General features: G+C 37.3%; 1 protein-coding gene across 1 annotated transcript; it reads left to right on the forward strand.

Annotated features, from left to right (window-relative positions):
* The first annotated feature begins 1377 nt into the window (after positions 1–1377).
* Positions 1378–14846, forward strand: LOC122200560 (serine protease inhibitor Kazal-type 6-like). The gene is made up of 5 exons (XM_042906253.1): positions 1378–1435; positions 4712–4734; positions 11064–11138; positions 13534–13649; positions 14786–14846. The coding sequence occupies exons 1-5, from the start codon at positions 1378–1380 to the stop codon at positions 14829–14831; spliced, it is 318 nt and encodes a 105-aa protein (XP_042762187.1). The 3' UTR covers positions 14832–14846.
* Positions 14847–17484: the final 2638 nt, after the last annotated feature.

Genomic DNA, 17484 nt, shown 5'->3' on the forward strand with positions numbered 1-17484 from the left:
TTGACTCTATTCCCTCTGCCTTTTATTCTTGTGACTTATTCATCCCATAATTGGAAGCCTGTATTTCCCACTTGCCTTCACCCATTTTGTTCAACTACCCACACCCTTTCTGGCTGGCAACTGTCAATTTGTTTTCTGCATTTATAGACTTAATTCTGCTTTTTGTTTGTTTGTTCATTTGTTTTGTTTTTAGATTCCACAAATGAGTGTTTAAACTGGGCGCATTCGGCATGTTCTTCCAACACTTTAAATTGTACTTTTCTTCATGATATTTTAAGTAGCTGTTTATGATTTGAAACTTTCTCATTATCATTATACCCATTGTTTATTTTTGTTGTTATTCCCATAAAGAAAGCTATGGCACCCAACTCTTTGATCTCTCTTGCAATTAAATTGGCCATGATAGTCAATGGGTCTATGTATATGGACAGTGTATTTTCAAGGAGTTAAAACAAAAAGCTTTAGTATGACCATTCTTTTTTTACTTCACAGAGAAAAGGGAAATATTGAATATACTGTATTTCAAATATTACTCGATTGGGTAACTTAAAAAAAAACACTTTAAGTTTTTTGTTTAAATTCCAGTTAGTTAACATACAGTATAATTATTAGTTTCAGGTGTACAATATAGTGATTCAACACTTCCATACATCACCAGTGGTTCTAAACATAGTTTTTGCAAATAAAAAACATACATTGATGGACTCCCTTCTTCATTTGACTTCAGAATTAAAACTCACTGGCATTTGACAACGGCAATTATTTTAAAAATTAACAAGCTGATCCCTCCCCAGAAAGTGCTTTTTCAGATGTAGTCCTGGTGACAGTGTAGGATACCTATTTCTCTGGGGTACACCTTGGATGATGTGGACTTTGAAAATTCAAGTTACACCCAAGATTCCATTCCCTGGTGGTTACTCATCTGGACCACAGACATGCAGGACCTGTCTGAAAGAGACCTAGGCATCAAGCGGGCTCCACCAGTGAATCATCCCTTTAATACAGCAAAACCTTAGAGGGAAGAGCAGGGAGGATATATTGGTTGTTAGGAAAACGTAGGCTACAGGTGGAAAATGACATCCTCAATTATTAAGACCCAAGGTGCGAGTCACATAATTGTTCTAATTTTTAAGCATGATGGAGAGCATGAAGCCTTTCTTTAAGTTGGTAAGAGGTCCCAATAAATGCCTAAACTTTACAGATTTGCATGTGGTTTTAGAATGTGATTTATAAAGAAGGTGGAGATCCCAACTCCCTTGATCGTCTCTCTCTCTATATATGTATGTCTCATTGTGTGTTTTAGTGCTCTGGGAAGTGTCTTGACACAGAACCTGAGCTGGACAAAGCACTCTTGACCTGAGTGAGCTAACTGGCACCATGAAATTATTGAGTGTCTTTCTGCTCCTGTCTCTGGCTCTTTTCAGCATTTTCTCAGGTGAGTTTTTTTTTCTTAAAATTATAATCCAGTATTTATACTTAACTGGAAATAAGTGTATTTCTCTACCATATTTCACAATTCTAACGATTTTGATATTTAGAAAATTCTGAGATCATAATAATGATAATGATTGTGATAATGAAAATGGTGATAGTAATGATAAACATAACTTTTGTGTTGAGCATATACCATATTCCAGGCATGTACTAAGGGCTTTTATGCCTTATCTCCAATACACATGGCAAGGTATTTATATCTATATTCTATACATAAAAAGAAGAACATGGCACAAAGAACTTAGGAAAATTGCCAAAGGACTTGCAGCTAGTAAGTAGAATTTAGAATTTGAATCCAAGACTTCTAGACATTACAGTTGATATTTGTTCCACAGAACTAGTCTGGAGGATGAGTAATCGTTGTAACTATTAGTTTGGCTTCTGAGACAAAAGGAAGATTTCCTGTCCTTATTATTCTTATAACTGGGCTGCAAATAACTGAAATTGAAGCCAGGAGGAAAAAGGCCACTCAGAGAATGCTCCAGAAAAGTGAATGAATCCTAAAATGCAGAAACATATAGGCTGGTAGTAAATTAATCCTTCAGGCACGGGACTATCTTTTGTCACTTTAATGAGCAATGGTCATATATTCTATCAATCCAGACTGTTTACAGGGTCATTACAGTTCAATCTGGCATTTTTCATCACAGGATCATGTGCACAAACAGGGCCACTGTACCTATTTACTTCCTTCTTTATTATTCTCTTCTTTGCTGTTGCAGTGGACAGAGCACATGCTAGAGACTCGAGACCCAACACCTAGGCCCAAATCTGCCACTAATGGCCTGTGTCACCTGGAGAAATAGCACAACATTTTGAGATCTTCTCTCCTTTGTAGAATACTAGAAATGTGTGGGTTCTGGGAACTTCCATGTCTGATACAACGTTTTCCAGTGACAAAAGTGGTTGAATTTTGCTGCTATCAGAGATTTTAAATGGCTGAACATGTAAAAAAACAAGAATTTTTCATTGAAACTAAACAGATGGACAAGTCATGGTTTGCCGGGAACTGGTCATATTTATGTAAATAAATACACTTAGAAATATTTTTTAAAAATTGGATACAAGGTTTCAGTGATGCTATTGAGTGAGTTTGACTACGTAAGCCAAACAGCTTGAGTGAGTGGTTCAGTCAACTGCTGAGGTGACATAAAAAATAGATCTATAACTACATTAAAATTTACTTACAAAGATAGTTTCAGAAATTAACTGATATCCTTTTATTGCTTCTCTTTACAAAAGCTAATGGATATTCTCATTGGATCTGATTGGCCAATACCAAACACTAACACAAAACTGAGTTCTTCACAGACTTATCCGTATTTGGGAAGGCACTGGGCCTAAGAGTCTTAATGTGCCAAGGGAAATGAAGATCAGTCTTGGCATTTCCTTTTTACAGCTGTGTGATAACACTTCTGTGTGTCATTTTCCTCTTCTATAAAATGGGAATGTAAAAGGGCTGGCCCTACATGGCGTTTTAAATGAGAAAATGCATGCAAAGTCCTTAACATAGTGAGTGGGGCAGAGTAAGAGTTCGATGAACACCTATTAATATTGCCATTATTAAAGTTTAATAATAAGAATACTGGATTGGACTCAGACATTGTAAATATTAATTCTACTTCTGCCTTGACATTTCCTACCTAGGAGACATTTGGTGAAATCTCTCCTCTTCTGATTAAAGATCTGTACAGTGGAGAAATGATGAAAAATTATAACAATGTATTGTCATAAAAATCATTTGAACCGGTCATAAAAATATAGGCTTCCAGGCCCCGTGTGATCTTATACAATGGAGTTTTCAAATGATTATCCTTAGAATCTATACTTGGTTGTTGTTTTGTTTTTGTTGTTGAAATTGTGCTTTACTTATTTATTTTTTTAGTAGAGAAATCCTCTTTTTTTACTGAATATAGTGGGCACACAGTGTTACTTTAGTTACAGGTGTAGAACATAGTGATTCAACAAGTCGCATACATTATGCTCTGCTCACCACAATGGGAGCTACCATCTAGTAACCCACCACACGGGTTACTGCAGTAAGGTTGGTAATCACTACAGCAGATGTTCATTAACTTCCTTTTAAATTTAAAAGCCTTGTGCTGACCAGAGTTAGAGAAGGATCACACTTAGTCATCCACTTTCTGTCATCAAAGTGGCCTTGGGCTTACATGTGAGAAGTGTTGTTGACACAGAAGTTCCACAGAAATGGCCAGAAATCAGCAGCAGCTTCTACCAGAACTGAACCTAAGACTTTTATATCAGTATTTTAAACCGCTGAGCGAATTAGCCACAACCTAAAATTCACACACATAATCTTAAAGGTGGAGGGAGAGACAGAAGCAAGACTGTATTTATGGACTTTTTTTCTCTTTCAGGAATTTAGAAAGATGTAGCAGGAGAATGAGTCATAGAGAAGAGAATGAGTTTGTCCTTACAAGTCTATATTTGGGCCAAGTCTTTTTTTTTTTTTTTTTTTAATTTTTTTAACGTTTTATTTATTTTTGAGACAGAGAGAGACAGATCATGAGTGGGGGAGGGGCAGAGAGAGAGGGAGACACAGAATCCGAAACAGGCTCCAGGCTCTGAGCCATCAGCCCAGAGCCTGACGCGGGGCTCGAACTCACGGACCGCGAGATCGTGACCTGGCTGAAGTCGGACGCTTAACCGACTGAGCCACCCAGGCGCCCCTGGGCCAAGTCTTTAAAGCTGGTTGAGTATAAAGGGCAGAAGTGCAATGTGGGGCTCAAAGAACAAACAAATGTAGTGCCTTCCCCAACTGCCTGTAACAAAGGCTTTGGGGAGGGACTCCATGCATTTGAATCCTAGAATGTCAAAGTTAGAGGAAATTTTCCAACCCAGCTTCCGACCCAGTGAAGCCAGAGATAACAAGGTCATTTCCAGAGTAAATGAGTGACTCGACCAGGGCAGTCACATGAATTTCCAGACCCTTAAATTATTTCCTCTCACCTCATCCCAACCTCCAGAAAATATTACCCCATTATAGTACATGTGCTTATATCCCTTTCAAACTTTCTACTGCTCCCTAAGAAGTGAACACATATAAAAAATAAAACTACCATGCCATGATTTGTTGAGATGACCAAGAACCAAGAACAAGAATCATGCTGGGCTTGGGCGTGTCCTAATTTTGCAAATCTCTCTTTTTTGCACACTCAGAGACTACCTTGTTTGGATTTTGTGCTTTTTTTTTCAGGTGTCTTCAGTCAAGAAGGAAAGGTCAGTACATATTTTTTATCTTTTATTCAGACCTGGGTGGTGTTTGGCTAGAATTCCCAGACCAAAGAGAGGTTTGCCTGCGGGTGAAAGAGCAGAAACAATGAACAAGCAGACCGAATGCAGAAATCAGAAGCAAATCCTTTTTCAACTGTAGCATCTCTACGAATATACTGTGTTCCACTTAAAAGAGCCTAAATGCCCATTCTCAGATTTTGTTAAAGTGAAATGAGTATAAATAAAAACAGGATGAATCTGTGATAGCACTGATTTCTATCACTCATTTCACTGTGTGATCTTGGGCAAGTTACTCAGCTTCTCTGAGCTGTAATTTCCACAACTATAGAAAAGGGATAATATTATTCACCTCATAGAGTTAGATTTAAGTTAAATAAACTATGTGGGAGCATTTGGTAAAAGGATGACTTAGCGATTAATCGTTACCAGTTTATCAAGGAGTTATTAGGACAGAGGCTGCTACTTTCTGTTTGGAAGCAAGGCAGCCAGCGGAGGCAGCTTGTTTAATGTTTTGCACTGAGGATACACACACTGATTCACTCAAACTGAAATACAATTTGGGTTAAAAATAGGAATAGACACAAGTTATCTTCAAGATTTGGCTGATTAATCCACCAACTTTTTTCCAGTTTTCTTGTTCTACCAAAAGACAAATCATCAGTATTCACTCTGCCAATCCTGTCCCTGTGTCTATACTGAACATTTTTACGTGACTTTTGGCCTTGGTTCTTGATTATCCTTGTTGTGCTCAAGAACTCTTGGCGTCCAAAGTTTCCAGATACCACTGCCAAATGATTGGAGTTAGCAAAGGAGCTGAAAAATATTTTCCAGCCCTTGTATACCTACCACTTGCATAAAACTTTTTTTTATTTCAAATTTTAGGATCTCAGAAATTGATGCATGCCTTACAATCGATGATGCCTTACAATTAACTGCCAGTGTGTGTGTGTGTCTTTGTGTGTGTGCACACACATGCACTTGTGTCCTAGTGCACGTGCACATGTGTTTGTATTGCTATATATAATCGTACATTCTAAATTTGATTTATTCTTATGTTTAAATATATATGGTAGCACAGTCTATGTTAAATATCAAAACAAACAAACAGAGAAAGGACATCAGATCAAGACAAACATTTCATATCCCATTAGGTAGTAATATGTGATAAGGCTATTATACATATGTTTAAAATATATGGAATTTAACCCCAGCTTTCTCCTTAACACACAAGTTGCTTCTCTTCTTTCAGCTTGGAATTCCAGATGGGACTTTTAGTGTTTTCTAGGACTCATCTAAAATCTGCAATTTACTAATGCTATTCCTTTAGATGGACCCAAGTCTTAGAGTCTGCTTCCCTGAGGATCACAGGGGATGCTTCCTCAGTATGCCAATCCCTAAGCACCATGCCAGACTTACTGAATAATAATCACACAGCTGGGGAGTTTTGAATCTACATTCTAGGTAATTATCTGATGCTGGGAAGCAGTGACTTTCAAACATTCAAACACACTAGAGACAACATAGACCAGTCCTTGTTCGAATACTCACAGGCTGTCTCTTGGGATGTCTCTTGCCTTCTCATTGTCTCTGTTTCCACATCCCTAAAATGAAAATATGGATTCAATGATCTTTAAAGCCTCTTCTGGCCTTAGGTATCTTTTTTTTTTTTTTAATTTTTTTTTTTTAACGTTTATTTATTTTTGAGACAGAGAGATACAGAGCATGAACAGGGGAGGGGCAGAGAGAGAGGGAGACACAGAATCCGAAGCAGGCTCCAGGCTCTGAGCTGTCAGCACAGAGCCCGACGTGGGGCTCGAACCCACGGACCGTGAGATCATGACCTGAGCCGAAGTCGGTCGCTTAACTGACCAAGCCACCCAGGCGCCCCTGGCCTTAGGTATCTGAATCCTATGAAGGCTACTGTTTTTCTTCTGCGTGGCTGGAAGGATGGTGACAGTCCCAACAACAGACAGAAGTTGAAACTGTCTTTAGGAGCATGCCTACTCAAGTTGATCCAGCCAGTACAAAGGGAGAAAGATTTTCTCTGACATCAAAGTCATTCTTCTGATGCCAAGAAAGCTCTCCATGATGGAGCACTGATGGGAAGTTAGAGTGAGCAGCTGAAATTATTGACTTGTAAAAGTTTCACATTCTTTCAAAGAGAGTGTTCAAACTAAACAAAAAGCATGTTCCTGGACTTTTGGAATTCAGAGTCTTGTAAAATTTTCCCCATAAATGTAAATGACTAATATGCTGTCAGCTCTTTAATTTGCCAAGTAGGAACATTAAGTAATATAAAAATAATATAGTAATAATAATAATTAAAAGTAAAACTACTATTTGCCCTCACCAGCCTTCATTAAAGAAATTATTGTATCATACCAAAGTGCTTGAATGACATAATCTCAAAATAAGGATAGTTTTTTTAATGGAATAGATTTTTCTTTTAGAACTACTCCCTACATTGTTTTATTTTTCTTATTTCCCTACCAAGCTGTGTATTTAGGAACATAATCTTTTTGTTTGTGTGTTGGTTTTTTGTTTTTCTTTTTATTTATTTATTTAAAAATTTTTTTAAATGTTTATTATTTTTTCTCAATATATGGAGTTTATTGTCAAATTGGTTTCCATACAACATCCAGTGCTCATCCCAAAAGGTGCCCTCCTCAATACCCATCACCCACCCTTCCCTCCCTCCCACCCCCCATCAACCCTCAGTTAGTTCTCAGTTTTTAAGAGTCTCTTATGCTTTGGCTCTCTCCCACTCTAACCTCTTTTTTTTTTTTTCCTTCCCCTCCCCCATGGGTTTCTGTTAAGTTTCTCAGGAACCACGTAAGAGTGAAACCATATGGTATCAGTCTTTCTCTGTATGGCTTATTTCACTTAGCATCACACTTTCCAGTTCCATCCATGTTGCTACAAAGGGCCATATTTCATTCTTTCTCATTGCCACGTAGTACTCCATTGTGTATATAAACCACAATTTTTTTATCCATTCATCAGTTGATGGACATTTAGGCTCTTTCCATAATTTGGCTATTGTTGAGAGGGCTGCTATAAACATTGGGGTACAAGTGTCCCTATGCATCAGTACTCCTGTATCCCTTGGGTAAATTCCTAGCAGTGCTATTGCTGGGTCATAGGGTAGGTCTATTTTTAATTTTTTGAGGAAACTCCACACTGTTTTTAGGAACATAATCTTAAGGATCTGTTTAAAAGAATATTCCAGATTGAAATTAACATAACAAACTGCTGAAAACTAATAATCGTCAACCATTTCCCCTTTACAATAATTTTAAGATATCTATATTTATTTCTGGTAGTATTTTTTAAATTGTTTTTAATGTTTATTTATTTTTGAGAGTGAGAGAAACAGAGCACAAGCAAGAGAGAGACAGAGAGAGAAGGAGACACAGAATCCAAAGCAGGCTCCAGGCTCTGAGCTGTCAGCACAGAGCCTGACACAGGGCTCAAACTCACAGACTGTGAGATCATGCCATGAGCCGAAGTTAGATGCTTTACCACCTGAGTCACCCAAGTGCCCCTATTTCTGTTAGTATTTTAAGTTAAAGGCATGGTAAATATTAGTATAGTAAAACATTAGTTTTAGTATTAAATATTAAATATTTACTATTAAATATTAAAAAAATATTAGTATCGTAAAACAATGGTCTATGGCTAAAATATGTTTGGGACAGTTCATTTTTCCTAATTAACTTGCATTAATTTACAGTTAAGATACTGACAGAATAACTAAATACAACTTGGCAGTGTTAACCAGCATCTATAACTACAGATAGGAGAACTCAGGCTTTAGAAAGAGGACCTATCTCCTTCAAGTTTACCAACAGCAGTAAAACTGTGCAGTCAGCATCTTTGGATGCCAGACTCCACATTGAGTGAGCTTCTGTAGCTCCACACTACCCCTGATCAGCAGTAGAAAGCCATTGTGCCGTACATGTGAATGCATAGTTTTCTTTTTTTTAATGTTTATTTGCTTATTTATTTTGAGAGAGTACGAGGTGGAGGAGAGCAGAGAGAGAGGGAGAGAGAGAAAGAATCCCAAGCAGGCTCCACGCTGTCAGCGCAGAGCCCAACTCCAGGCTCGATTTCAGGAACCACAAGATCGTGACCTGAGCCGAAATCAAGAGTTGGACGCTTAACTGACTGAGACACGCAGGCGCCCCAAGCAGCATAATTTTCTAAACAAATATATGCTATCGTTTACTATCCTCGCTTCTTAAGTAAAAAAGTACTAAAATGAAAACAGTCATTTAAAATAAGCAAATTTGTCTCCCCGTGCAGCAGGGATTTGGGAACTTGGAGGACTTAGAAACAGAGAGCATAATTCACTACCTTGGCTCGGAAAGAAATGTTGAAGGTGGTGACAGGTCATAAATTTGGAATTGGTGAAGAGGGACGTAGGGTAAAGAAATGCATGAAGGGTGATACTCGCAACGGGAAAGAAGTGGCAATGTTTTAACCTGAGGTAGGTTGAAGAATCTGAAGAACGGTGCTATGGTAAAAAGTGAAAAAAAAAAAAAAAAAAAAAAAAAAAAAAACGAAATGTAGAACTAATTTGGAGGGAGAGATAAAGAATTATATTTTGGCATAATTTAATATGAAGTGTGAATCAAATCATTGACTAAAGTTGCCCTATATATTTCACCTATTCTCGCCTCTACTGAAAAATACTCCCTATGCATATTATCAGCTCCCTTCTTTATCATACCGCTCCCTGACTTGGCTTCTGCTTCCCTGTCTTCACACTCCTTCCACACACCAAAAGTGCTCTTTAAAAAAAAAAAAAAGGCCGCTTTCAGGACATAGCCATTATTCATGATTTCTTTATGTGCTATAATTGATCACTCCAAATGTTTTTGGAACTCTCCCCTGACTTCTACACTACGTCAATACCCTGGCTCTCCAACTATTTCTCTTCTATTCCCTTTATTGTCTTTTCTGTTTTCTTCCCAAGAATTCACTATGGTAATTTTCAAGAAAATTCTATGTATTTGATTTTCTCTCTCAGAACATGTATTTTCCCAGATGATACTGATGAGTTCCAGACCTTTTTTCCCTTTAGTCTTCATCAAAATCTCAGACTCTAATTCCTAATTGTCAGAAATATACCATTCTCAACATTTCTTTCCTGAGCCAATGCAGTGAATTCTGCTCTCTGTTTCTAATTCCTCCACGTTTCAAAATCCCTGCTGTATGTGCTGATTTTAAACAACTGTTTTCATTATAGTACTTTTTTGCTTAAGAAGCCCTATACTCTGGTGTGTGTGTGCGCATGTGTGTGTGTGTGTGTGTGTGTGTGTGATTGTGTATGTATTTGCAAATTTTTACTGGATTTATTTGTAGAACTAAAATGCTGGACTAAAATATCAATAATCCTGACTCTTTAGTTGATTTAGTAACCATATGAGCTCATTTTCCAGACAAGTTAAAGGATTTGGTAGTCATTATTAGCAAAAAAACATATTCGAGTACTAAAGTGTCATTTTATTCCAAATTTTAGAGGGCACAGTGTTTTGAAGAACCACAAGGGGTCACCCAAGTGCCTAGAAGCAGTCTCTGGAAGCTGAACTAAGGAAATAAATAGAGGTGCTTGTTAAATCCAACACCAATTTTAAAAACATCCCAAAATTCACTAAAATAGGATAAGAAATAATGGGCTCCAGAAATTGTATATTGTGATACAGTATACACTGTTAGTATTTGTGGTAGCAATATTCCAGATACCTGGAGCTTTACAAAGTGTTTTCAAAGGGTTTATCATCAGAGTTAGGGCAGGCTTGCAAGAAGAAGCTCATTTTCCACACTCCTAGCTCAGGGCTATTTCAAATATTCTATCCTGACTTTCTACAACTTTTACATGACCACCTTGGATTCTCATAGCAACTCTGGCAGTGAAGCGTAGAAACTGTTATTTCTTTTCAAGTTTTTAATTAAGAAAATTGAGGCACAGATATTGAGTACTTTGTCTAAGATGGCACAACTAGTTAATGGCAAGCAGCAGAACAAGTCCTATAATGGGATCCTTTGGCTCCAGTTCAGGGATGGTTGGAAGCCACTACAATCTGAAAGTGTGAGGTGTGTCTATTTTCTAAGGAAGTGTGTTCGTATGCCATTTGATTGATTTGCTTTTAATTGTTGAAACCTTTTGTTCTTCCAGTAATTCCAGGGGGCAGTGGAAGGGGAAAGTGGGCTTGGGGAAGGACGTGGTGTGTAGACACTCTCACGGTGTCTTCCCAACTGCCTCTCCATATTTGCCACCCAACTGCCTCTTCCATATCTGCTTTCTAAAGGACAAAAGAGGGTGGATTACAAGATCAGAGGGCCGACTGCCAGGGAAAGATGTCTTAAGGAGGCGTCTCTCTCATGTAAGAGACTTTCTTTTTTCTTTACCTCACTGACCTGACAGTAGAGACACACATACCTCTGACTGAGATGTGCTGTCCTCAGCTTCCATGCTGCCTGTGCCTGGCCCACGGGGGCATCTGTCACACACTGTGCCATAACGATCTATGTCGTCTCTGCTTCCCTAATGCAGATGAGATGGTGAGCCTACTGAGAGTGTTTGTGACTGATTCCTCTTTGTATCATCAGCACCCAGCACTGTGTCCTCCAAATTACTAGCTACCCATTGGCAGTTTGTGGAATAAATGAAAATATTAATGATGATTCGGGGGTTTACAGTTCTTTCTTGGCCCAAGCACACAGTTGCAAATGTGTACATCAACGACTTAAATGTAAAATACAAAACAGCTTTTGAGAAGAAAGTGTCCTATGATTTATAATGCCCCAAAGATTTTCCAGCCTTTTTTCCATTTGGAGACCTACAGGAAAGATTGCTCTCCTGGAGGTATTAAGAAAGGGTAGCGTTTTCTTTAAGAGTTGTGGGAGCGAGTGGGACTCAAGGTGAAACTATCTCCTATGCAACCATGCCCTAAGATCTCTGATAAATACCATACTGCCCAACATCAACAGTACAAGTGCCTAATTTCAACAAAAATCTATATTTAATAGTCTCAGATGCCTTAAACCTGATATATGTGCTATTTTTAAACTCAGTTGTGTGGTTCTTTTGCTGAGCATTTCTCCATGAAAACCTTCAGAGAGGTTTGTCAGTATACAATTGTTTACATAACATCTTGAACAAATGATTCATTTCACCTTTTCCCATACATTCCGTCCATAAGGTACTTCAATAAAGTCTGTATGTCTTGACTGTAAGTGTAGTCAAGGGTGCCTAGCAACAGGTGTTCTTTTTTTCTCTCAATGAGGATGTGTTGGAAATCAGCCACAGCAGATTGTTGGCAATTTGGATCAGCAATGAGAAGGAATATGTCCAAGCACTGATTTCAGTGCCTCCTGGTTATGTGGCATTGGTAAGCCACATAATTTTCCTGAGGATCACTATTCATATCCATAAACTGGTTAACATAACATTATTCAATGCATATCTCAGGGTTATGCATTGAGTTAAGTGAGACTTAACTAATCCACATAAGAATAGTTTAAATATTATGAATCCATCAATAAACATAAGATAGATGGAGTAAAGGATGATCCCTGTGTTCATGTTTAGATGTTACTTCATTTCAGGGGCACCCAGGTGGCTCAGTCAGTTAAGCATCAGACTCTTGATCTCAGCTGAGGTCTTGATCTTAGGGTCATGAGTCCAAGCATGGTGTTGTGTTCTGAGCTGGGTGAGAATCCTACTTAAAAATAAATAAATAAATAAATAAATAAATAAATAAATGTAACTTCATTCCACACAGCTGACATTTGGAAGAGCTCAGTTTGACCTATTACATATTGCCCATACCCTGTCATAAAATGAGTCAAATGTCATTTGCACAGCAAATACTTACTCAGTTGACACTGAATTGAAAAGAATCTTAAAACTCCAGGCTACTTCTGAGAGACCACTATAAGTAAGGAGACATATTAGTGGCATTGGTACCACCATTCCTTCCATAGAACTCATGACGAGATTTACTAATTAGTCATAGCATATGTTTTCATCAAGTCTGGATGCAACCTCAGAATCCTTCTAAATAGAGCAGCTTAGATAGCCATTACTGTGTTTTTACAGTAGGCACAAAAGTTCAAATTCCACAAATAGACTCTGAGATAGAGGAAGTTACTAATAAAGACATTAGAATGGTATTTTCAAGAGATTATAAATGGATGTAACAGCCATGGAGAAAACTAACAAGCCATCAGATAACATCTGGTAACTCTTTGCTTGCAAGGAGTTCCTTGCAATAGCATCCATATCTTTATAGCAATGCAGGAGTGCTATTAGAGTTAAATTAATACAGTAAAAGAAAGAGAGGAAAGAAGGGAGGGAAGGAAGAAGGAAGAAAAGAGGGGAAGAAGGAAGAAAAGAAAAAGCAAGCAGCATGTAAAGCCCAAAAACGACTCTCATTTAGAATAATTTAGTGTTGGAGCAAAAAGTCCTACCTATAGCATTTGCCTCACTCCTTATATGATGAGTAAGCATCTGCTGTACACCATTAACTTTCTCCTGAATACAATAACTACAGAAATGGGTTTCCTGTGTCTCAAAGGGAAAGTCTCAGTTACATTTAATAAATTCTAGTTAAGCAGATAAGGAAAGCTATTTTCTATTTCAGGAAGCTTTATATCATGGGTGTGTGTGTGTGTGTGTGTGTGTGTGTGTGTAAGTTTACCCAAAGCTTCTGTTCTAAGAGACAGTCCCTTAGACAGAATGCATTAATGTCAATGTCACTGTGCTTACGTTGGTAGATTGACTGCGGTGAGTTCCGGGATCCCAAGGTCTATTGCACACGGGAATCTAATCCCCACTGTGGTTCTGATGGCCAGACATACGGCAATCAATGTGCCTTCTGTAAGGCGGTGGTGTAAGTATTCATCAAAATCAGAAACATGAGAAGCTTGGAGAAAATTTATCATCGATAAAAATATTCTTTTATCCAAATTATTTTCAGACATTTCATTTTATACCAAATTATATGTTACTAAGGTACCAATTTCCATCCATTCTTCTCTTTTATTTTAATGGAAAGAGCCTTTCAGGAAAGAATAGAGTAAAAGATTATCCTTTATTATTCAGACTATTCAAACTTTACAGTTAGTATACTAGGAAGATTCTACCAAGGACCAATATTTATTGAATTTCCACATTTATAAGGAACAGAACAGATGCTGTAGATTTTAGCTAATAAACTGTGACCTTCCCAGTAGATCAGTTTATAATTAATAAAAATTTATCCAACCAATCAGTCAATCTTTTAGTCTGATTGATTATAACCAAGGGAATTATAACCTTTGTTTACGCCAGATAAAAGTTGTCTCACTTCCTCACCACTGTCTTCATTTCCTTGTATTAGAGTTTCTTCTGTGAATGTCTTAATTACCATCAACTTTGCTGTAAAATTCCTAAGCGCGGGTATTATATAACTCCCTATTAATAATAAGAAAGCCAAGCATACAGAGTGAAATTAATAAATAGTGAATCAACACATAACAAATATGTGCCTCTTGCTTATGTAACATATCTATCACCAAACTTTTCCCAGAAGAAAAGCAGTAGGGTAAGATGAGATTTGATTTAATGGATGCCTACTACTGAGAAGAACTGAATATATGATCTGCTATAAAATGCCAAATTCCTGAACACTTGGTTCAACTCCTTACATCTTCTATCAGAACTATGACACTAGAATCTTTGCCATTATCTCTCCTGTCACTTTTGCCTTTTCCGGCTGTGTACATACTTACTCTGAGACAATGAACACTTGAAACCAAAAGGTCTAAGCCAGGGCAAAACTCTGAAATTTGTTTACATTTCATGCTGTCTGTAATTTGTCCAGATGTCATCTCTGAGTACATTTAATTGACTTCTGCCTTGTCATAAATGTGGAGAAATGTAGAATCACATGACTACATGAACTATGGAAAGCAAACCTTTTTCCAACCTTTGTGAGGAATACTGATGATACTGCACTGACCATGCATTCATCTTTCTCTTTTGTAGGAAAAGTGGTGGGAAGATCAGCCTAAAGCATCAAGGAAAATGCTGAAGTTTTGTGCAGTGTCTGTGCTGACTTCCAGCTGCTGCTTTTCTCACTTCTGTTTTTCTCTAATGGATCCTTTAAATTTATAAGACACACCTACTCTGCCTGGCTCTTGGGTAGTTCAATACATATCTATTTCCCTGGATTTGCTTGTCAATAAAGTAAATTCTGTAGAAGCATTTCTTGTGTTTTTACTCTGAGATCAAGAAGACATACAGATAATTACATGGCTTATTGACTGGCATAAACTTGGATAAAAAGACCTGTTTTTTTTGGATCTAAATCAACCAAGCAGTCACTGTGGGATCTTGGGAAAATCTCTTCCCCTCTCTTATTCTTACAGTTGCCATGTGGATGGTAAAGTATTTTTAACAATGTGATACTACATTAGGCTTACAGTTATTTTACAATATCTATTATTTAAGCTGTAGAATACATAATATCGTTTCTTCCTAATTTCAGGAAAAGTATTTTATATAAAAATAAAACGTTCAGCTTCTCTAGACCCCAGCTTTCTCATCTTTATGGAATGGTGGACTTATGCAGATAGATGTTACCCTTTATTTATACAATTGAATAGGACCTAACCAAACTGGGGGATGCATTTAATATTTAGATAAAGAGCCTGGGAGTGGATTAAGTTATGCTAGGGAAGATAGACACCTTCTACTTCCTGAAGTGTGGGATTTGTGCTCTTCCGTGCTTACAGACTATTCCTTTTGCTGGAGAAAAATGATCATATAATATATAGTTAGGGTAATAAGAGGGTGGACCATTGAGTCACACAGACCAGAATGTGAGTCATGACTCTCACATAAGCTGTTTGTTTTTGAACAAGTCATTTGATTTCTTCGATTTATGATGTATTCACCTTTAAAATGGAAACACTAGTATCTATGTCCTAAATTTATCAAAAAGATTAGGAAAATGAATCATGTAAGCAGTTAAATGGTCTCTGACGTATAACAAGAGGTCAAAAATCAGTAGATTTTGCTGTTATGTTCTGTTTTCAATTTCAGCATTATACTTCTTCACTGCCCAGGATATTTTTGTTCTTTTTCTCAGTATTTACACAGTTTTTTTCTACCTTCTGTTCCTTTAACATTTTTTAAAATTCTCATCACGTGAGGTTTTTTCTGTCCTTTTTTTATCTGTATACTAAGTGCCCTGCTTCTTGGGGAAATTCAGTTCTTTTCTCCTTTTTAGTTCTTACTCCCTGAAGTAATGTATTATTTCTAACGGAGGCATGAAGACACTCTGTGTAGTTGGGAAACTGAGTCATTGTGCATCTTTAAACGTATCCCTCCCAATGTGATCCACTCCTCCTCTCTCCCTGTTAGAGCAGTCCCCTCCCCTCAGTCCAGATTCCTGTCAGCTGTCCACACAAAATGTGTATTTCCACCTCACTATTCTGTCTGACCTGGAATGCCTCTTGGACCACCTTGTGCCACTCTGTCTACCCTTTCTAAAACACATCTTTTACTTACATCTTAAGACTACCATTTACTTCAAGGTTTATTTCAGGTGCCATAACTGAGTAAATAATTAAATCACTATCTCTTGTATAGTTCTGAGCTATTCTTTGGGGATGAAAGGGAAGCAAATAAAAAATAAACCACAGAAAGCCAGAAATCTGGTATTTCTTAGAAAGAAGAAGCAAGTCACATATAAAATAATTAATGGTCAAAATACAGGAGTTTGGGTTCAGAGATGTATACGCTTTTCAAACTGAGGTTTGACAGTGAATCTACACTTAAAAATATCCATATCATAGTTTGCAAAGCTTACATCAAAAGAAAAGAATGTAAGCATGTAGTGTACTATTTTTTTTTACAGGTCGTGTAGTCCTAACTGATATGCATAGTGAAGTTGTTAAGAGGGAAGGGTACCGATCCCTGCAATTCACTTTGAATTGTGTCAAAGATGGATTAACGGACAGATATCCAACAAAACTAGCAAAGGAAAATAGTAATGGTAAAATCTAGCTGGTGGGTTTAAAGGGGTTCACTAAAAATTTATTTTAAAATTTTTTGTTAAAAATGTTTTTGAATATTTTTTTAATATGAGGTTCTTCTAACAGATGCAAATATTCATAATTCTGTCTACTTTCCTCATTACTGTGATAGCCAAGACAAAACATACTGTTCCAGGTATGGTTTGTACTATTCTCTTCAAAGCATAAAAAAATAATTCATTTGATCTGAACACTCATATCTATCATTATACCTTCAAATGACCATGGGAACTTTGTCAAAACTGGATCGATCATACCAATAACCACTAGCTACCCTCAGGCATTTTTCTTTCCACGCCAGATGTTGCCAAGTCACGTCTTTCTCATATATTTGCCTCTTACTGTTTTTTTTTTTAAGCTAAGTTCATTGCAGAAACAATGTGGTATGTCAATGATTAGACTTGAGTGGGGACACCTTGTCTGGAGGCTTGTCTGTGCTTATGGAAAGTTTTCCTGAAGTAGTTTACATAAACATATGCACCACAGACACACGCTCTAAAATCGAAAGGGGAAAAACAGGGGGAAAAAGGCTAGAGAAAATAGTAACTAAGATAAAAGACTGAAATAATTCACCACTAACAAATCAGGTTAACCAATCTATTACTGATTATTCATGTTCACAGTGGTAAGGACCCAAACATTATC

Source organism: Panthera leo, chromosome A1, assembly GCF_018350215.1.
Source record: "Panthera leo isolate Ple1 chromosome A1, P.leo_Ple1_pat1.1, whole genome shotgun sequence".
NCBI classification, from domain to species: domain Eukaryota; kingdom Metazoa; phylum Chordata; class Mammalia; order Carnivora; family Felidae; genus Panthera; species Panthera leo.